General features: G+C 37.3%; 1 protein-coding gene across 3 annotated transcripts in view; it reads right to left on the bottom strand.

Moving 5' to 3' along the window:
- The window catches only part of BTAF1 (B-TFIID TATA-box binding protein associated factor 1), a 47,337-nt gene that overhangs the window by 3,257 nt on the left and 21,590 nt on the right, over nt 1-22,490 (bottom strand). For all 3 annotated transcript variants that reach the window (XM_056351324.1, XM_056351326.1, XM_056351325.1), the window contains 26 exons: nt 22,027-22,116; nt 20,433-20,528; nt 20,025-20,201; nt 19,334-19,474; nt 19,081-19,205; nt 17,919-18,039; nt 17,740-17,844; nt 17,327-17,476; nt 16,573-16,715; nt 16,227-16,401; nt 15,542-15,745; nt 13,050-13,476; nt 11,741-11,931; nt 10,623-10,776; nt 10,421-10,530; nt 8,181-8,382; nt 7,633-7,781; nt 4,550-4,702; nt 3,919-4,040; nt 3,541-3,708; nt 3,281-3,358; nt 3,071-3,200; nt 2,246-2,387; nt 1,957-2,087; nt 1,396-1,521; nt 460-612 (listed from right to left, as the gene is read on the bottom strand). In XM_056351324.1, coding sequence (XP_056207299.1) covers nt 460-612; nt 1,396-1,521; nt 1,957-2,087; nt 2,246-2,387; nt 3,071-3,200; nt 3,281-3,358; nt 3,541-3,708; nt 3,919-4,040; nt 4,550-4,702; nt 7,633-7,781; nt 8,181-8,382; nt 10,421-10,530; nt 10,623-10,776; nt 11,741-11,931; nt 13,050-13,476; nt 15,542-15,745; nt 16,227-16,401; nt 16,573-16,715; nt 17,327-17,476; nt 17,740-17,844; nt 17,919-18,039; nt 19,081-19,205; nt 19,334-19,474; nt 20,025-20,201; nt 20,433-20,528; nt 22,027-22,116 — 3,963 coding nt within the window. The remainder of the gene's footprint in view (nt 1-459; nt 613-1,395; nt 1,522-1,956; nt 2,088-2,245; nt 2,388-3,070; nt 3,201-3,280; nt 3,359-3,540; nt 3,709-3,918; nt 4,041-4,549; nt 4,703-7,632; nt 7,782-8,180; nt 8,383-10,420; nt 10,531-10,622; nt 10,777-11,740; nt 11,932-13,049; nt 13,477-15,541; nt 15,746-16,226; nt 16,402-16,572; nt 16,716-17,326; nt 17,477-17,739; nt 17,845-17,918; nt 18,040-19,080; nt 19,206-19,333; nt 19,475-20,024; nt 20,202-20,432; nt 20,529-22,026; nt 22,117-22,490) is intronic.

The raw sequence follows: 22,490 nt of genomic DNA, 5'->3' as shown, positions 1-22,490 counted from the left end.
TGCAAAGTTAGGTTTCACTGTCAAACTGAAAAAATTGAGAGTCAATAGAACAGTAAATTTCTTAATTTTGCTTTAGCTAAAGTTAGGATTGCATTCCATATTTAATCAAGCTAACAGGCTCCTGTGTATTTCTCCTAATTATTAGGAGAAAAGTTCTTCTGTAACAAGAGAGACAGAGTACAAAACAGAATACAAGCAAGGTTTTTGACAAGGCAGCAAAAAGTATGTAATCCTCATCACCTTGAAGCAAGGTTGTGCCTCCCCCCTACCCCCTTGAATTAATAGGAAAAATAGGGCATATGCCTAAAAAAACCCTTGTAGTCTATTTCATTTACTTCTTAACTAGTGTTTTAAGATCAGGTTTCATACTGATGAAGTCTTAAAATGAAACTTTCTAAACTGTAGCATCAATAGAGATGCATTTAGGAAATTTAAGGCACAACATGCAAGTCTACTTACTTGTTTTAAAGCTGACAGCTTAGGTGCATGTTGGATATCTCGAAGGGATGAATTATGAGCTGCAAGTTGCTCTGTAATTCTTTTGTATTCTGGATGTTGGGTTGTTAACACTAACGCTGGGTGGTTGCATAGCTTCCTCAAGTATTGCAATGCCTTTAATTATTGAGGAAATTAAGTTCAAAGAAATGGTTAGCAACAGTGTAGTTACAGAAAAAGACTGAACAAAAGAGGTGTAGCTGCCACTCAGCCACACTCCACAATTTGGACTGTAGGGTATACTTCCATTAAAATAGAGTTGCACATTTGTATTAAGAAAACCTGGATTTCAAACTGTATCCGTGCATAACGATCTTGGTTCCTGTTGCAGGAACAGTACAAAACCTACCATTTCCCACACTTTCATAGAAGTGTGGGATATAGCACACAGGTTTGGGAGCTGTGCAGAGCCTTTGAGCATTATTGTTTCCATGTAGCCAAGACTTAATCTGGATTCTGTAAAACCTTCATAACGTTATGAACCTTCATAACTTCAGATCTAACCTTAAGGAAACTTTTTTGTTCATGTCTTGGAATCTTAATTTTGTAGGGTAACAACTGATGAGATCAAAATTAGTTCCCTCTTGTTTTGAGGTTTTACACTTTTGATAATCAGTTTTTAATTGAGAGTAGTATCCAAGATCTACAAATAGCTGAACACCAGTTGAACAGAACACACTGAACAATTTAAGATAGTTTATATGACTCAAGACACAAACCATAATTTAGACATAATATAGCTATATATCACATTCCAGTCAATCTGATCCAAAATCTAAATATCTTACTTAGATGGTCACCAACAAGTTAACTATTTTGACTTTCATTTTTATTAAACCCAGAAATACAGTTGCCAGAAATAAACTAATCGAGTAGTAAAAATTACTGAAGAAATCTTACCTGAAATACATGACCTGTAGCTTTAAGCTTTGGTTTTTCAGTTTCTTCATTCAATGAAATTGATGAAACAGTTTCATCAATATCACATTTGGCACGAGACTTGGCAAAATCTTCATAAAGCTGAACCTGTAGACCAGGCCCCAGAGGAGAGAATGAGTAAGTTTTCCCCAACAGAAATAAGACAAAGTCATTTTTAGAATTAGTTCTGAATTATCAAAAATAAAGAAAGCTATTTTATATGTAGCACAAGATCAATATTAGCAGTGAAATCTCTTGCAAATTATTTTCTTTCAGCTTGGAAAGTATTCTTCCAAAAAACGTGCACATGCCTAGATAATGTTTTTGTAGAACGATACCAGAAATTAAACTAAATAAATATTCCACTGCAACTGGACTGAAACTAGTTTTCAAACATACTAGAAAAACATTTTAGTCCTATGGTCCCAGAGAACATCAGACCTGGTATCAGATTGACCCAGGAATGCAGAAGTGGTTCCACTGTGGTCTTAAATTGTGCTGGGGGGGAAAAAAAAAAAGCTTCCAGCCACTTTTTAAGCATACCTGTAGAGGACTGAGAATACAGTAATAATCTTGAATAATTTTAGGTGGAAGATCTTGCAGTACATCCTCTTTCATTCTCCTTAGCAGGAATGGCAGAACTTGGCGGTGCAGTGCTTCCATTGCGAGAACCCCTAGTGAAGGCAATGGAAGCAGTATTATGGCAGGGGGTGGGCAGGGGGGAATTCAAAACATCCAGACCCCACCAAACTCTTAGCTGAAACTGGCAGCACTTTCTCTTTTCATTAGCAGTTCAAAGTAAGAAAACCAAGATTTAACCTTTAATCCTTACCAGCCTCTTGTTCTCGACTAGAGCTTCGGGCATCTCTACTTGCCAATATTGGTTTGCCATAACGAGCTGCAAACTGGCGTTCAGTACCCAAAAATCCTGGCATAAGGAAGTCAAACAATGACCACAACTCTAAGACGTTGTTCTGAACACAAAAGAAACATTTGTTAAGTTATTTTCAAGAGTAATTAATTGTCACAAGTTACTAGAAACATTTCCATACATATTTAACACCACCTATAAAACACAACAAACGTAACACTCCAACGTAATTTTGAGCTCCTGGAACACGGTGGCTCTTTCATCAAACAAAATTACAGAAAGACCTGTACATGCACTTTAACATATAAATGGACTTTCCACTGTGTCTGATGTCTTAAGGCACACCTTGAGTTCTGGACAACAAAACCCAGGAGACACCACTGGTCTTAGTTCTGGATGAGACTAGATACTCCACAGACAAGTCACCAGGACAAACCCCAAAATCTGGAGTTCTCAGAGCTGAGTTTCTTGCTGATTTCACTGGAGACATAAGGAAATGCTCTTTCACCTTCCCTGCCTGCTACTAAAGAACAAGTGGTAGAGAAGGTCTCGTTGCCAACTTTTGAGCCCCATTAGTAACACAAATCCTGCACCCATTCCCCTATACATGGGTATACTGGGAAAGGGAAAGTTTCAAGCATTTAGCAATGAAAGGCTGTTTTACAATGTAAACTCTGAACAAGACAACTCTGATTAAAAAGCACAATAAAAACAGACTGCAAAACAGATCTCTTGCTTACTTTCCACTACTCACCCAACTCCTTAGGAAAAAAGAATAGCAGTTACCTGGATTGGTGTGCCAGAAAGAATTATCCTGTAATTGGCAGTTAGCTGTTTTACTGCTTTTGACAGCTTTGTTTTTCCATTTTTTATTACGTGGCCTTCATCAAGAATGCAGTAATTAAACTTAATATTTCTAGAAGAGAACAACATAGACTTAAGTGACATTTGAAATTTTAAGTTATTAAAAACCTCAGAAAACAAACCAATTCTTACCTGAAGAAGTCAATGTCATTTCTTACAACATCATATGAAGCCACTATGAGATTGTGTCTTTTCACCTGGTGCTGTAACCTTAAGAAAAAATACAATATCATAACTAAAGTGTTCCTTACATATGTTATTATTTCAGCCTCCTGAGGTACCATCACAAGTTTTACCATGCTCACAGACTGTGCTTCAGTAGTAGTGGTAAACTGCAAAATTCTGTGTGTGGTATTTTATTCTACCCAAGCCATAACTGCAAAATACATTACCTTGCTCTCTCAGTAGGAGGTCCTGTATAGTGCAAAGGATTAAGATATTCTTTTGAGCAAAATTTGCCCACTTCATCCACCCAGTGTCCTGTGAGTGTAGGAGGGCACACCACCAAGGAGGGAAGAGGAACACTGTCCACCAGTTTTGTTCTTGCATATTCCTGAGCCCTTTAAAAATATCAAAACAAGTTTGAAAAAAATTGTTTCTCCACAGTATAGTTGAGATTGGAAGGGCCCTCTGGAGGTCATCTGGTCCAACCCCTCTGCTCAAGCAGAGATACCTATAGCCGGTTGCCCAGGACTATGTCCCGAGTCATTACCATAGATAAAACCTATCCTTAAAGTCTTTAAGGCAGATCATTATTTTTTTAAGCTTACCTGAGGCAATGATCACCCGCAAGAATGCAAATGGATTGTAAGGTTTTTCCTAAACCCATGTCATCACAAAGAATGCCATGAAGTTTGTATTTATTGAGAAATGCCAGCCAGTTCACTCCATCCTGTAATCAGAAAACAGAACGCCACAGAAGTAAAAACTGGCTTTTGGCTAGTTAAGCTTCAATTCTGTATATTCTGTTGTCCATCACTGCCAATCTATGACTTGTTTCCCACCATAAATGCATCCACTGCAGCCTATAAACTCCAAGCAGAAGGGAATAAATGGAGAAACATAAGCAGCCAAACACTACATAAGGCCTGGCTTTGCAGCGGTGAGCTGCCACCCTCAGCCTAAGCAAACGCATTGGCCGTTCCCCCAGAAAAATGACAGAATCCAGACAAGGGGGGCAAAAAACCCCCCATTGTTAAAAGAAAAATGGTGTAACTGGTATGTGCTAATTTGCTCTTCCTTGTAGGAGTTCAAGATACCTACTGCACAACTAAAAACAAGACAAAAACCCCATAACACACAACTGAAAAAAAACTAGCACCTGAAGAACTCCTGCCCTTCCATAAAGCTGTATCAGACTGGAACTTATTGATCCTTCAAAATGCAAGTATAAGCTGTTACCTGCTGATATTTTCTGAGTTCTGCTTTGATTGGTACTGGAATTTTATAGTTTTCCAGTTTTTTTCCATCCAATAATTGCTCCAGAAAGTGCCGTTCTTTAGCTTTCATTCTGATTAATTCCTCAGACATGTTTGGTGGATCTGGTATACCAGCCTAGGATAATATTTTTAAAGCAGTAATGTAAGAGTTACAGTACTTAATTCTCACAGACAGTAAGAAATAAAATGTCATACTAGCTTAGACATTTTAAAATAGCAAAGATCTGCAGTCTTCTCAGTTGTATAAATCCAAACTCAGTGCTATACTACTTTGATTCCTTGCAGATCAACTCATCCAGGACTGTAGGGTACAAAAGACAAATCCTACCCCAAAGGACACACTGAAAAACTTGATACAATCACACAGAAGAGGAGAAATCCTGGTCATGCTTGTAAGAGTTTACGAAGACTGAGCTGAGCTATTCTGTCTCTATGGCTGGCTGGCAAATCTTTTGACACCCATTTCTCCTTAGCCACAATCTACCATCCAAAGTTAACAGACATTAGCAGAATTAGATCTAAAGTGATACTTAAATCCATAGTATTTCAATGATGAATTCAAGCAGTTACAAACTATTAGTAAAAAGAAAATCCTAAACCCCTCCAGGTCTAGCAGCAGACCTTGGCTTCCTAGGTACTCCCCACACCAGGCCAGACGCCCAAAGAAGCTATCTGCAGACCAAATATGCTCAGACATCCTTGCTTGCTGACAACATACACTAGCAAAAGAGGCACGGATTATCTTCTCACCATCACATCCGTCAACCCAGTTTTCTGGGCCACCTCCAGCTTTAGTTAGCTTTCCTTCAAAACCCAAGTTACTAATCACTTAGGGAAGGCTCCTGGCAAAGAACTCCATCAAATAATTCCACTGTGTATGTGGTTAATAAGGAAGGGGGGAAACTAACCCGGATTTCAGATGTTAGAACTGCTCCAATAAGGTACAAGCATGTACACACACACAGAGACAACTTCTATTTGTTAACTGCTCTTCCTGCCCCACCTTTTAAAAGGACATGTCTGAAGTGTGAATACTGTGCCAGTTAATGTGGTTCAAATGTATTGCAGCTTGCAGTATGATTGTTTATCGATCAAACAGGACAGATTAAGTTGAACCATTTATCTTACAATCCTTCTCAGTCATGTTTTCATTTTTGTGGTTGAATGCATAATGAAATGGAGAATAAAGAGACAGGAAACTCAACATAACTAAGTTCTCTCAACTCATTTATTGTTCTTGTTGCCAATTTCTCACAACTGGAAATCCACACAAAAATACAGATTTGAAGCTCCAAGCTTATTCAGAGCTCTATCACTTTTACTTATCCAGCAGCTGAATTCAGGTCTTGCATTTTAGACAGTATATAAAAAGCCAACAATAAACACAAAAGATTAGATATAGCCTCTTTGTTTAGTTACAGAACTAAGTCGTGCTTCAGGGACATGAAGTTGAAATAGTGGAAATTTTGTTTGTCTTAACACCACCACTGTAACTACTGAAAACTGTACGAGTTTGTCCTATGAAATAGCTGCAAGACTGACCTAACAGGTCTTCCCATTTAGAAAACAGTAAAACTGCATCCACGAAACACCACTCAAGTTTTTTCACACAAAGCATGTGTGAAACAGTGTCTACAAAAACTTTATTACCAAGTTATTTCAAACTCAAAAAAGGATTCCTCAGTAAACTATTTCCACATGAACCATCTATTTCCCTAGTCCCTATCAATCTACTCCCTAACTTCATCAAGATGACTCCAGCCTCTCTACAGTTATCTAAATTCCTTGTTTGGCCTAACATTTAAGAACTGCTAGCATTCAAAGGACCATCCCACAACAGGACTGATATTTTCTCTCACTAATATCTACTTCACTCTAAGTTTGCATACATAATATAGTTCAATATCTGATACCGGCCTTCCTTAACTAGAAAGTGAAGCCCTAATAAAAGAAATTCTTGAATAACTATGGGAAAGAAACATGAACTGATCATGCATATGTATGCAATTAATAAAACAAGTATTCTACATTTAAGAGATGCTCACTAAATTGTATTAAAATAGCTTTCAAAAAAATTATCTAAGCTACCTGTATTCCATAGGACTGTATTTAAATGCATACAAAGAAGGGCACTGGTGCAAATGGTATTGGAATGAACAGCAGCATGCGCAAAACTCATTTCTACTTTGCTCATTTTCCATTTTTTTAACATTTCAGTGTAAGTATACAGAAAGTAAGTGCTCCATTTAAGGCAGATTGCTAGTTATCAGATTCTAAGGTTCTATTATGCTAAATGAACAGTTGAGATAATAAAAGATACTAAACCCATTAAACTGACATTTTTTTCCTTAGAAAAAAAGCAAATTCTCAACTGCCTTCTATTACCATCTGGTGGTGAAAGTAAGTTACTTAGAAGTCTTGTAGTCCTTGGAATGGAATATTAGAAAGTCTGAGGTATGCAAGTCATAGCAGTAGTAAAAGCTGAGGCAAATTTGTGCTGATTAAACACTACTGGATCATATAATACACATAATACTTTGCCCAAAGCTCTAGGATGGGGCTTTTTGATTTTAAGAACCAGGAGTAAGTAACTGCACTCTCTACGCTATTTCTATTACTGCTATTTCATCTTCTTTTCCTTTTAAATCACTATTGCTTTTTTTTATGCATCTCTTGACTACATACACAACACCACACATACCTAGGGAGAGGGCACATGTAACTCCTAAGACTTCCGAGCCACAAATAGCAGAAGCAGCACTACACAGTATATTAATGAATATACACCTTACCTTCATGTACGCAGTTGAAATTAGTTTCTTACAAAGTGCTATTTTACTTTACTTTAGGAAATTAATAACATAGGGTACAATTTTACTCATTTTACATTATAAAGGAAACATCTTCAATAACGCGATATGGACTCAACATCTATAAAAACCAGTTATTTATCATTCATTAGGTCAGAGGCTTGGATGTTGTGGCTGGTGAAAAAGTGGATACAGAACAGTTCACATACTCGGTATACTTACAACTTGAGCTTACCTCAAGAGGCATTAGTCTAATCAGCGTTGCAAAGCACTGGGTAGCCATAAAACGTACACTGTTTGTCTGATCGCTCATTCTACCCAGAACTGGAACCACTAGAAGAACAATGTACGGAACAATACCAACATCCAGCTGCTCCATTACACCTGGATCAGTTATTAAGGAAACAGTTCTCACCAGTTCAGGATCGTCTGATATCAATATATACCTGGCAGATTTCACACTCAATAGGTAGAAGTCCTTAATACGTTACATTCACATGAACAAGATTTCTACTGTGGGAAAGGGGAAGTTCATCTACCCAGTGACATTTAGCTGAGTGAATTCCATGGTTTGAGAAACTGAATTACTTCCACCAAAACTTCATGTAATATATAAAGGCAATGAAATGAAAGTTTCTGCTATTTCTTGTCCACAAGAGGAAAACAGTTTAACATTTAATTCCTCTTTTTTTTTTCTTTTTCTTTCAGGTAACAGTTTTTATTCCCCCAGATTAAGCAACTGAGAAGAAGTTTCTGCATTTTTGAATACTCAAGCAAGGATACATGCAAGTGCTTCAATTGCACCTTCTTGTTTGGTGTTGTCATCTATTGCTCCCAACCAGGGTAGAACTTTCTCTAGAAAGATATTCATTGTTTCCATGGTAGCTATTTTGCTCATAACACCTACACAACGAGCAGCCATGTGCCTGACTGCCGTGCTGGGATGTTGAAGGCACATATAAAGATGAGGCAAGTGCTGTATTAACTGAATAAAAGAAAAGGATTGTGGGGAGAAAGTTAATATGAAATATAAACAAATTACTGAATTATTTTTGAAGTAAATAGTCTTTTTAAGTTACTGTTGCCTCCCAAAGAACACTTGAAATGGCTCCTTCACAAGATCTAGTTATTTAGAACCAAAGATTTTTTTCGGAATAGAAAGACAATTGGACTTTGAAAAAGTATTATTCTCCAATACAGTTAAAATTCAAGATAAAATATTTTGGGTTTTAGTAAAAATGAAAACTGAAGAAGCCCTTGATAATTAAGGAAGTGCTTCACACTGGAAAAATACAGTACTAAATACTCAAAACTTTTTATAAAAAAAAGAATTATTGCTTTAATTTTTTCTTAAATACAGATACATAAAGAAACCCCTCCAGCTGGCAAATTTGTCCTAGACTCAACCCATTTACAGTTAGGCAGATGAATTACCCATTTTGGGAGTCCTATTAACAATATGCAACAAGACAGACACCCAGGAAGAAATTCATGTTTTCCCAAGGGGGTACATGTTTAAATGTATGTCTTTTTTTCATTAGCACAATTACACTTTTATGTCCCATATCTTAAATGGATGGTCAGGTTTCTCCTAGCACGCGAGTCCCTAAATACTAGCTTTCATGAACCAATTCCACCCTCTGACTTTCTGCGATTGAATTTTTTTTTTTTTTTTTAGATCTGGATACAATATTAGCACCCCTAAGACCAATCTACACATAAATATATATATACGGTGTGTTGTTAATAAAAACCTAAGTCTTTTCATGTCATATGCTAAATTCTCTCAATCATTTCAGTATTTTCTTAAAATAGGTAAGAAACAATTCCATATGTTCCATATGGGTCTTCTCCATCTGCTCAGAATTCAACAGCCATTCCTTACACCCATCCTCTCTCACTACATCCTTTCTAGACAGTTCTGCTCTACTTATTCCTTGCATGGGAGCCTTTCCATATATTTTTATCATCCTGTTGCCCTACTCTATCCCTCTCCATTTCCACTGTATTTATTTGGAAATATAGTACTGCACAGACCAATACTGAAAATTGCGTTCAGATGCACATATAATGACGACTTTTTGTTCTCTTTCTTTAACTTCCTATTGATTTTTTTTAACCCGTATTTTACATTCATCTGATACTTCCACAGAACTGTCAGGATTTGTTTCATGATCTCTCTCCTGAGTAGAAACAGTCGGTTCAGAGCCTACTACTGCAAGCAGGATGTTAAGTTCTTTACATTGAGTAGTTGGTAAAAGAAAATATTAAAAAAAAAAATCAATCACATCCAATCTACTTGGGGGTAAAAACTGAAGTCTTCCATAATTTTTGCATTCCTGGCACAGGGACCCTTTCTGACAACCTTCAGCCTGTTATACAGCAGTCAGGAGTAAACTACGCAGACTTCATTACTACCATTCCCTGCCCACTCTGGCCATACAAACTACCTGTCAGTCTATTAGAAGTCAATCCATTTCAGTCAGCCACAAAATGCAGCATAACAACATTTTTATCTGTACTTTAATAACAAAGAGAAGGGATCATACTATCCGTCTGTTCTCCAAGTTTAGGAAATCTGGAATTAGAAAAGCAGAGCTGACGTGCTGATTTCAGTGTAACACAATAGCACAAATATTGTACCTCAGACTTTGGATACAATCTTATTTGGGCACCTCATCCAGAAAAGGGTAGGCCAAGGCTAAGTTGTAGGCAGGTGTTCTGCAGTTTATTCTACAACTTGTATAAAGCAATAAAAAAAATTTAACATCCTATAGGACGCAGTGAAAACACAGCTTTAAAACATCACAGCCCAACTGCTGAAGACAGAAGGCTGTATCTTTAGTTTATCAAGATGAGGATGCAGGACTTGACGGACAGGCATGTGAGTATGTGAATGAAAACACCATTTGAGCAAAATACAAAAAACAACTAAAAAGAAGCCTCATAAAACAAAGATTTAAAACAGAGGCAATGAACAAACTGAATTGCTTCATATAACAGCTGTTTTAGCATATGATTACCAGAGGATGTAGCTGAGTATCCATTGAAGCTGCTGTTGTTTCAAAAACCTGCAAAGAATTTACTAGTTCCTGGGCAGGAGCATCTCCTTTTTCAAGTAAGGACTTTCGATCTGTTAAAAACAGAAAAGGTGTGTTCAGTTTAAGACTGACATACTGCCCTCAGCCTACCAGCCCTCCCACCTTACAACAAAAGTTAAATTACCAAAATTATTTATGTGAATGTTGTTCCTTAACGAACCAACCATAGCATCCCAGAGATGTGGCAATCCTGTTGCCATTTCAGCACCAAAATGTTTAGCTATAGTAGATAAGGCAAATTCAGCTCCTCTTCTCTGGACAACATATGGTTTCTGAGCCTAGAATTAAATGATATGACCAAGTATTGAGGACAGGTACATTTAAGAACAACAATTATTTTCAACGAGGCTCCCATTGCTCTATGGACAATCAGTTCTGATTGTGTGTTTGTAGGTTATAGCTACCTACAACACATTTGCTGTTCAGCTTTTATCTAAGTTATTTTCTTTATACAGGTAAGAAGTTAAAATCTTTGATAGCAGCATAATTTAAACCCTTTAAATTTGGGGATTGGCTTTTGCTGACACAAGCCCATTTCAGCAAGAGGACTTCCAACCGGTTCCAGTTCCAGAACCTCAGATATTGCCTATATAGGGACACCAAGAACGGTAACACGTTAGCAAGATTTCCCAAAAACAATGCTTAATTTGTTATTAAGCACTTTCTCTTGCTCTCACCCTCTTCAAAAAGCAGAATTGATCAAAATCACTTTAGCGATCAAGAACAAAATCCACAATGCTGTTTAGGAATCACTGTCCTGACTAGAATCTTACTAAAACTTGCTGAAGCTTAATATGACTAAAACAGTAACAAAAAAATTCAGTGTATCAAATGTAGAAGTCATGGGTATATCCTAAAGCCAGTCATAATTCAAATACTGCTTTTAATGCTTCAGAGCATCCACTCTGCATCAAGATGACCAGCATCAACATGGGTAAGAGGACACAATTACAGCACAGCTTGTGGAAATCCATTTGCATGGATTTGTATTGAGATATTCATATTTGTTCTAAAGTTAAAATATTTCAGGAGTTATTAATTTTCTTGATAGTTTAAATCTTCGGTGTGTCATTAGCATCCACGAACATATGCTGCTTAGATCACAAAATTTTACACCAACTCAGTTCTCTCATTAAAAGATCCTGGACATCCCTATTATAATGTTATCAACTCCAGTGAATTCAAAGGAATCAGAGGAAAGGGCGGATGTGAGTATTGCAAATGCAAGTTACTGAAATTTACCTCATCAAGTTCTGTAGGAATGCTTCCACTACTGCCAGTGGGGAGATCTGCAATTGGGGCTTTGGGAGCTTTTGGAGTAGGACCTCGCCGACTTGTGATGGCAAAAGCAGCTTTCTGATGCCTGTACAGCGTAATTATTCCCCTGTGTTTCGTAACTGTATGATGCATTCCGTCTTTGTCAGAGTTGGGCCCTAAAGGAAAATGCAGAATAGCTGACAACAATTTAAGCTGCAGTTTAAGGCATAGGTGGAAGTGGCAGTTTCCTACAAGTCATCTGCAGATCTCTGCATGCTTTAGACAAAGTGTCATTGAACCTCAAGGATGGAAAAATTGAAGTTAAGGATGTTAATTGATGTTAATGAAGTTAATTGAAGGATGGAAAATGGAAGAGTACAGTTATTCTGTTAAGAGCATGTTACAGACTTTACATGAAAATCTAAGCGTGTAAACTGCCACAAATTCTTACTCAGCAAGAAACACAGACAGAACTTCAGTCTAACATAAAAAGTTTGTGCATTTTTTTAAAAATATAAAATAACACATTACGTTCTAAAGTTTAAACAAACATGTTCTTGTGCCCTTTACAAACAGTTCAAGACTTCTATCTGATGCAATAGCATATGCCATCAGTATTATCTTTGGATTTGTTGATGTTTCTATTTATTCTAATAGGCTTAATTTTCAATTAGATATTAATATTATTCTACTCTGAGATGAAGGACACATTCATTAAGACAAAGTAACATGTATAATGGTCAAACCTTAAAGCAGGTTAGAAACTTGAAGTATTAAGGTCTTATTTTGTGTTATTCTTTCAATCCACACATTTTTACCAAGAGACAGTCATTTAACAAAAAACCACGACCATAGCATGCACAGGATTATTTGTTCATTTTGAACACTCTCCTCACCTTTTGTTGTCTTACTATAAGCCTATGGAACTTAACAGAAGACAGACTTTTTTTTCTAACAGGTTACTCTAATTTTCATACTTAATTTCAATGAAAAGCTTCATAACATATGTAAATTAAAAACATTCAATTATTATTGACTTATGATCACAACAGTAAATAGCTGAAAATTGTAACTAAGATCTTTTATACATAAATTTTCTGAAAACGATACACACCGTTAGTTGCACACAGTGTCTATTTAGTTCAAGATACATAAAGGAAACAGTTACTAACAAATGAAGACTCAGTTGCTGGCATTTTAAAAGCACTAAAAATAAGACTCACTGAAATACTCTAACAGTTCAGAGACAAGCAGAGACGTATTTTAAGAACCATGGCAGCCTTAGATATCATACCTTTTGAGTTTTCATGGCTACCCTGAGGCTGTGCAGGACATGCTGCTAGTGGGGTAAGATGTGGATCCACGCAGAGGGAGTTGCAAAGATTTTTTATAATCTTTGAGTTGGGACAAGGAGACCTTGTTGTACACTGCTGAAGTAACTTTGCTATACATGAAGCCACATAGTTTTGCACAAGTGTATTCTCCTCTTTTTTGATAGCTTCCATTAAGGGTTTTATAACAGGATTTAGTTTTTCTGGAAGTTGCTGCAAATTCACAACTGCACATGCAGCAAATGTATGAACGCGCAGATGCAACACTTGCCATTCTTGATTCGTTTCTGTAACAGTCATTTGGACTTGTTGTCGTTTACTGTCCAACTGTTGTAGAATTTTAGGATTCAAAGTAAAGGATGATGTCACTTCATTGAAAACAGAAGTAACCTAGTACAAAGGAAGAAAACAGTTACCAATCTGTTTCATTTACTGCAAAACGGATATCCTCTGAAAACTGTGGTTTTCATGGCAGAACATGAGTCACTCCACCAGGTATTATCTCAATTCTTCCAGCAAATAGCAGGAAATGCTCCAATACGTAGCTTGGGGAATCCTGAACTACAGCTCAAGAGGGAAGTCAGGCATATTACGACTATTTCAAGGCTAGATTCCCAAAGCTAAAGGAGGAGTTTATGTACTCCTCCAAATTTAGATTGTCCTATATCTGCCAGATATATCCAGTTATTCAGGCAATACATAACCATGTTACAGATAAGCAAAGGAGAATATGCTATGAATACAAGTAGCCAAAAAGGATGTGCAAGGTCCCATACATGAAGAACCTTTTTCCAAACTGATTTTCCTTTGAGGAAAGGGACTGGGATAGAAACCCAAGGAAAAAGTGAGCACAACAGAGTAGCTGCAGGACTTGCCATACCTCCCCCACTCACAACTGGCTGACTACTGTTGCTTAAATCTTTTGCAGGAAAGAGATTAAAAGCAACATGGAAATGCTGAACTTATTTCTACTGATAGGATAGTTGGGCTCCTAAGTACAGGAAAGCTGACAGCTGTTGAGAGGGTTAGTCTGGGAGGGTTGTTGGTTTTCGTCTTTTAAGTGTTCATACTGATAGTCTTTCAGCTATCAGACTTTACTGCTTCATTCTATAGACACCTCAAGTTCTACTGCACATGACCTCGATGACTGAAATGATCAAATGATGCAAAAAATATGAATTCCAAGGAGGAGCACAGCATTTTTCCATTTAACACACAAAGACCCACACTACAATGCAGAGTAGGTTTTGGAGTCTATTTCAGGAAAATTTGGAAGAGTTCAAAAGGGTGCAGAAGACAGTCACAGAAAATAGCAAATAGTTACGGAATGAGCCTTTACTCCAGAATGGCTATCTTTTGAAAAAAGCACGCATTAGTCAAGCAACCCTATTACCAGGCTTAAGAGTCAACAGTTGGGGTATAGGAAAACTCATGTACTTCAGAGACTACAAGCTCACGTGATTCTGTCTGGCTTTAGCTTGGGAATTTATTTATTTCAGATGGCTGCCAAAATCCCCTCAGCCCATGTACACAATTATCTATAACTTCAAAGATATGATTAGATTTCCAAGTCAGGCTACTGCATATTTACTACATGAATACTACCATCCAAGAATTTCAAGATCCATCATGCTAGTCATCATAGCCATAATCATACAAACTTAAACCTTCTGTTATCCTTATCCTCAGCATCCCAGCTCCAAACACAAACACATCATGGATCCTAATCCCCCTCTTCCCCCACCCCAAGCTGCACCACATCCATCACCATTCCCTCATCCCCTCAAATCTACACACCCCTCCCACCCCAATCCCCTTTTATTTTGCAGGCTCAAATCCACCACCTCTTCCTTTACATCCTACTTCATCTGTCCATACTCCTCTTTCTCTCTGCTTAAGCCGCCAGTTCGGGATTGGAAGAAAAAGCTTTTAACTTGCTGCTCCAACACTATCAGCTCTATTTTTCCTTACAGAGCTTTTCATGGCAAAAGCTACCTTTTATTAGCACATCTAACACTGACGTTTTCAGATTAAACTAGATCGAACAATTGAACAGCCAGGAAAAAAAAAAACCACTTTCAGATACGTGCTTGTGGGGTCAGGAGATCTAGAATTTACAGTTTATTTACTAGTCTTTTGACAGTGGTTTTGAAGGAGTTGCAGCCTGCTTTGTTTTCTTCTGTGTAGATTTCAGGAGTGAATCTACACCTGGAATCATAACATTGCCAATTTTTTCTCATGTTAAGTATCTACCTGGCACTGTACTCAATTTTTGGATTAGTCTGTAAACACCACAGGGGGAGTGGCAAGTATATACTATTACGTATCTCATGTCAAAGGATGTGTAAAGTAGTCACGCTATTTCTGATAGTTACTGTCTGCGTAATAATTATGCTGAAGATGTACTTCAAGACAAGAATAGATTTGAAGGAAGGGCAGGCATGCCTCTACTTACCAGCTCATTAGCTTGATCTATTGTAAATACACTGCAGTTTACTCTGTTTCCAATGTCAACATGTGCATCAGCTAACAATGAGATGAGTTGTTTACATTCATTCTGCATTCGCGTAAAAGGAACAGCAATTTCATCATAATAGAGATGTTCAGAAAGGACCCCAAGCAAACGAGGCTGCACACAAATGGCCACAGTTCTACACTCCTATAATGGGAAAAGACAATTTCTAGTTCTGGGTAATCACAATTTCTTTTGCTCAGTTTTGGGCACTAGACAGTGCAATCAAGATACAAAAACCCAGTTTCCAGAGGGACTATGAACATTTGTAACCCAAAATATTGAGAGATTATCAACAAAACTTTTAGTCTCCCACTAGAACAGAAGTGATAGTGAACACAGGGAAGACAGTCATGTTAAAAGGAAGCACTGACCTCAGATAACATGCATCCTGAGAACACACTTATTTGTAAAAGAAATGTGAACATATTTATTGATTCATTCTGACTGTTGGCATTTAAGCTGCCAAGTAATGTATTCCTCTATTGTCTAACAGTCAAGATTTTAGAAGACGTATCATTACTATTTTTGCTTATCAGCTGAAATTTTATTTCAAGTTAAGTAGCAGGTGACAAGCTGTGGATTGAGGTAGTAAGTAAAAATTATTTTTGCTGTAGAAACATCCTACCTTTTGCAAGGCTGCCCACTCACAGATTACTAATGCAACACTAATCCTCTGCAAGGCAGATTTGGAATTCAAGTGGAAAAGCAGTAGCTGGGCTAATGATTCAGCTGGCTTTATTTCTTGAGTAACAGTATTTACACCTGGATCACAAATGCAGCAACAAAGTGCTCCCAGCAATCTGACAAAAGGATAAAGAACAGTCACTTCAATGTTTCAACTACTCCACAAATAACGATTCAAAATTAAGATGCCAAAAAAGTCTACATAATTAGATTTTGGCAAAAGCACCATATAAATTAAAAAGATAAATTGCTTTTAAATAGTTTTTTTAGATTTCCAGTAAACTGACTTTGCTGCCATCATCCGAGCTCGCATGACAACATAATCCCTGGTTGCTGGATCCTCTGTGATGCTGTCTGCCCCAGCAATATACTCCTGAATCACTTCCTTATTCTGGGTTTGACCTTGACGCTGTTTAGCACCTGCCTTCTCCTACAGAATAAAGTTGGGAGAGGTTGAAAGTAAATGTATTTGTGATAGAAAAAATGAATTCATATTCCACAACATTTCCAATAACCATCATACCCTGAAGAAGTTAGCAAAGAAGCATTATGGCTTAGTCCAACAGACTTCTTAAAATAGTTAATTACTGTGTATCACCCCTCCTCCACTAATAGTATTCCATGGCCTTACTCAATGTATGATACGGTTCCTTCACTATAATATTAAAATTAATAATTATAGCTGATGAACTGAGTCCACATAGAGGAAAAAGGAAACCTCTTTCAGCATGTTTTCAGAAATAACACAATGCTTTTAGGCTTGAACTCAGTCCCGCAAACAGATAGTTTTGGAACCATGTAAATGAAGACTTTATAAAGTATTCACAGGGAGCATCCTGCATGATAGAATTTTGAATTCTGATGGGAAAAGTGGCAAGAACTATTTTGCTCTACAGACCTGAGGCCTGTAAGATAGGTTACTTTTAGAAAGGTAGAAAGGAATCGCCACTCCCCTCTAACACCTTTAGAATGTGTCCTTATAGACAACTAATCAATTTCTTTCTTTCCTCAAAACAGTTAGCAAGGTCACATTTCACTTACTTTTGATCTGGTTTTTACTTCCAGCAACATGTTTAAGTCAATGGGCAAATGAGATGGCTGCATCATTAAGCAGAGCCAGGCTCCCATCCATGGACAAGCAGCTGCAACCACATACTGTACAGATGCCTTGTTTAACAGTTCCAGCCACACCTTGGGAAAGAACCGTAGTGGAAATTATGACAGATTTGTGCATGGTTCACCTAAGAACATATATATCCTGATAAACTGTAGGAACCACCCTATTCTCCTTCACTCTAAAGCATCACACAGGCTTGCTACAAAATAAACATGAACACAGCATTCTTTACGTGCACAAAAGTACAGAGGTTAAGAAAGAACACAAAAAGTACAGAGGATATGAAAGAGCAGGATACACAAACACTACATATCTAGGTTTTAAGTCCTGCTAATACCTTGTGAATAAGATCCAGAATTTCTTGGTTGCTTTCTAAGATACAAAATTGAAATATGTGCCGCAACATGTCTTGCAGAATTGGAGTCAGCCATGTTGAAGAGCTCTGAAACAAGGATATGGTATGATCAAGCAGATTCCAATATGTACCATACTAAAACACTAATAACTAATTCTTACCTGGTCTTGGGTAGAGAGCAGTGTGAATAATGTTTCCAGTGCTGCTTTTCGCACAGAAGATATAGTATGATGCAAGAACGGCCACACACGTGGGACCAAAACTGTGAGTGACTGCTGAATACTAGTACATGAAGGGGAAATGAAGAAGCAGTGACAGGGAAAAAAGACAAAACACAGAGCTAAATTAATTTTTTTTTTATCCTCAGTTGTAAGGTTTTACCCAGAAGAGAACTTTTTTGAAAAGGAAAATTTATTGCATATCCTTGGTGATTTCAAGTGAAGGATCAAGCTACTACAGCTTAAACATTTAAAATGCTTTTAAGTCAGTATCCTTTTTTTAGGCAAATACTGTGGGTTTCTTACTGGTATAAAGAACTAATTGGTTCAAGCATGTATTTTTACCACGTTGTTTCCCAGATTACACTCTGAGCTTTGTTCAACCATTTAAAAAAAAGGGGGAGTTGTTTGTTTTGAATTTATTATTAGACATTTATGACTTCAGAAATAATTAAAAATAAGCCTGGATCTTTTGTGCCTGAACTTGCACATCAACTGATGCAAGCAGTACATACTGAATGAAAGATGGCATTAGTGACAAAACTTCATTCTTAATTTTGGATTTGGGCAAAAACCAAGCTTCAGCAGTGACAATCACATAGGATGAGAAAGGTAAAATGTGTAAAGCATCCACCTGAAGTGCAGATGCTGTGAGTTTACCATTGTATTATGAAAAACGTTAGCATACTAACACTCAGTTCGTTTAATCAGAGTCCCAAATAGAAACTTCACAGTGTCTTCAACCAGTCACAGAATTACTGATTGTACTATTGATGTGTATTTTTGTTTGGAGCTTTCTTTAGAACTGTTTCAAGAGCAAATATCTACAGTGTATGCATGTGTTTTAATGTATGTAATTTGCCCTATTGTTTGGAGTTTGTCAACAAGCAACAGACAAAGAAGTCTGCAAGCAGGACCACCATATGAATGGAGCAGATAATCCTTTACTAACCTTCACTTGAAGGAAAAGAAAGAGTAAAATTAAAATATTTAAATCAAGCACATCCTTGGCAAGTGATTTGAAAGCAACTTTGATTATTCCAATTTGGAAATAACCAGACAATCAAACCTGCGATGCTGAAGCAATAGTAAATTAAAAAGTTACCTGCATTTGCGGACCTGAGGATAAGTCAGAAGGGAAGAAAGAAGGATCATGATACTGTTTGTGGAAGCTGTCAGGTCATCCAACTCCAGAAGTGCATCCCACAAGGTATTAAGAATAAAAGGCACCTACTCAAATAAGCAGAAGAGGTTATCATAAAAAAAGAAAATCCAAGTGCTGCCTCAAAGCGTTACTTTCTTCACTCAGACCAAAAGTGAACTTTTCAATCAGAATTGATGAAAAACGATTCAGTCACCTTCTGAGACTGCAGCTGGACCAGGCTTTCCACTACTGGTACTAAAGATGCTGCAGCAACAGCTCTGACATCATCATCCAGATCTTGGAGACCTTCAACTATTGCAGGCAACACTTTAGGCAATAAAGTGTTGATCATGTCCTACCAAAAAGATTAAAAGTATTTTTAAACTTAAAAAGCATATAATGAATGCCTCAAACAACTAAGATGTAGCTTCTGTTTTATTCACACACTTAGAGTACAGGTCCAAGACCATAATCTAAACATTTTAAGTTACCATTCATGAAGTAAAACCTAGGTTATAGATTTGAATGAACCGTAACTCGGTTCAGTTCTGGTGTAAACAGAACTCCATCTTTGCCAACTTAACACTGTGAATACACTAAACCTCTTGTGAGGTTAACGAAGCTGAGTGCTACATGTCAAAGTACCATCAAAACCAGGCAAGCACAGCCTCTACTTACAATGTTTAGTGCAAGTAACTTACAGAGTTACAATAGCACAATTCTGCTATATAGTTCCATATTTCTGCAGCCTGGATATAAAAATGCTGTCACACATCTCATAACCCACATGAGACTGCAGTGCAAGCAAGCTTGCTTTATCATATCTATCTACTGTTCAGCCACATCCTCTACTCCGAGCAGAGCTTTCTGCTCCAAATTATGCAATTTCTCACGAGGGTTATTACCTGACGTACTGCCAAAGCATACTTTATTCCTAGGAGACCACCGTGTCTCACTTCCCACTGTTCCTGCGTAAGCAGCTTCAGGAGAACATCCACAGTTTTATGAACTCCAGTCTCATTCATGTGCTTCAATACTACTCCCAAAGTCTGAGCACAAGTCTCACGTACTGGTGCTACCACCTAGGATAAAATAAATGATAAACCAGGTACTTCTGTAGGAAATTTGACTTAGACTGCTGAAACTGCTATACAAATAAAGTGAAATTTATCTATCAACTGTTTTTTAATAAGCATCTGTGAGCAGTTACAATAGGCACATGCAGTTGCACTGTACAAAGCATAGCTGATCTGCTGCAATATTATCTCCTGCAGAAGCCTGCTGATCTACCAGTTCACTCCGAAACAACTTACTTCATCTGAAACAAAGTCTCCGAATCTGTCTAATGCAAATACACAAAGAAGTCTAATAACCAAGTCTTCCAGCCACTCCTGATGCTGCTGAATCATCTGTACAAAGAGAAAAATCAAACACCTTGACTATATTTATTCACAAAGGATTTCCAATATGCTTTCTTTAGCCAAGATTTAAGAGATATGACACATTTAAATTGATTTAATAGTCATCTTGCACAGACAGTCAAGGCAAAATAGCCAGCACTAATTAAGCTCAACTAGCTTATTACAAACATTTTTTTTAAAAAACGCACAGTACCTTTATCAAAAGGCTAGAGAGCACCTTGCAAGATAGACAGATTATTTTATCCCTACACAGCACACAAATGTAAAGTCATTCAGATAATCTCCACCGACTAATGTAAACACATCATAGGCAAGGCAACCAACGTGTTTGAAGGATATTTACAAATAAGCAAACTATGAAGCAGTACTTCACTGTGGGAGAACCAGCGAAAGGAACTTGCTTTTCAGCCATGTCTCCTCCAGATTTAACAAAGCAATTTAGACCAAGCTAGTCTTGAAGCTCTGGACACTGTCAGAGACCCAACAGTTTTGGAACTTTGAATCTTAGAGCAGAAGCCCCATAAATGCAACTGCTCAGGCATCATCTTTCTCTTCTGCACTGTCTGCCTGCTGGATCACCACTTCCCTTGAAAACTACAGTTTTAATGAACAAAACTACATCATATTATGGATTTCATATTCCCATAGGTGTCAAAGAATGATACCTACATATAGCATTCACAGCAGCCTTTGAAGCTAGCCTGGGGTACACACACAGTTTCCATAATTAGTTAAGAAACTAAAGTGTCTTACCATTGCAGCGTGTTTTATTACTACCCTGCAATCTCCATGGAACAAATATTACTCCACATGGAAGCAAGGCAAGACAGTAGCTTTCTCCTTTCCCTACGTACAAAGTATGCTGATGCAGCTTGATTTACATTTGATAATATCTCCTAATTCTTCAGCACTCTCTAAACCACAAGCTAGGAGAGCTTTTACAGCAGGGAGGTTAATATGAACCTGGATGAGTTTCACTATTAGTAAACAAGCCATTGCTGTCATGATATTTTTAAAAAGAGTCTCCTTTTAAACAGACTGTTTAAATACTTTTTCTTATAATAACAAAGCAAGCAGATCAATAGTCATTCTACTATTTAAGTGAATTAGACTGTCTGAGACACTTCACTAGAGTTATATAAATATATATATATAGCTTGTAAATTTTGTTTCAGCACACCCGTACCATGACCTGAAAATAGTATTTTCTAGTATGGAGGGTAGTGTTTAATAACTTTACACAGAGTCTACATATTAATGGCTGCTCATACAGTAGTATTATTTTTTTGCACAGGCCTTTTAAAAATAAGGTAAACTTTTCATTAGTGCATAGAGTGACTTCATCTAGATTATTCTGAGAAAACAAATTTCATTGTTTATATTCCCCCCATATCACCCACCTCCTGCAAAGCTTGAGTATTTTAAGAAATCTGTTTTCTAAGCTCTGTTTAGGTAATATGTTAAGTCTACATGACTGGAAACTTACCTCTTCTAAAGAGCTATCTCCCATTTTACCACCACTTTTGCCATGAGCTTTAAGTATCTCTCTCAGTCCAGTACCTGCACCATGTCGAACCTAGAAAAGTGAAATAAAACATCAATCTTGAAATATTTAGGACCAGAAGATTAAAACCACACTGGGTAACTGAAAAATACATGTCTCTATTAAGAACAAAGTAGTAAAGTGCTGCAGAGTTAGTGGTACTTAGACCTGTGGGAATGGGTAATTTTTTTCATTTGATGAATCTCATACTGATCTGTCCAAAACCAACTGTTTTTTCTTAAGTATTTGCCAGCTTATGGACAGAAGCAATTAAGAATTGCTTCTGTTTTCTAACCCAGAGATATTGTTATCATATGTGCAGCAGCAATGTAGCCGAAGGCAGCTTTCATTTAGTCTCACACCTCACTAGTACTCTGAGAAAGAGCTACTAGAGGATATTACTGTTT

Source organism: Falco biarmicus, chromosome 9, assembly GCF_023638135.1.
Source record: "Falco biarmicus isolate bFalBia1 chromosome 9, bFalBia1.pri, whole genome shotgun sequence".
Lineage (NCBI taxonomy): Eukaryota > Metazoa > Chordata > Aves > Falconiformes > Falconidae > Falco > Falco biarmicus.
The sequence above is the reverse complement of the archived record's forward strand: the minus strand, read 5'-3'. Positions and strand labels throughout refer to the sequence as shown.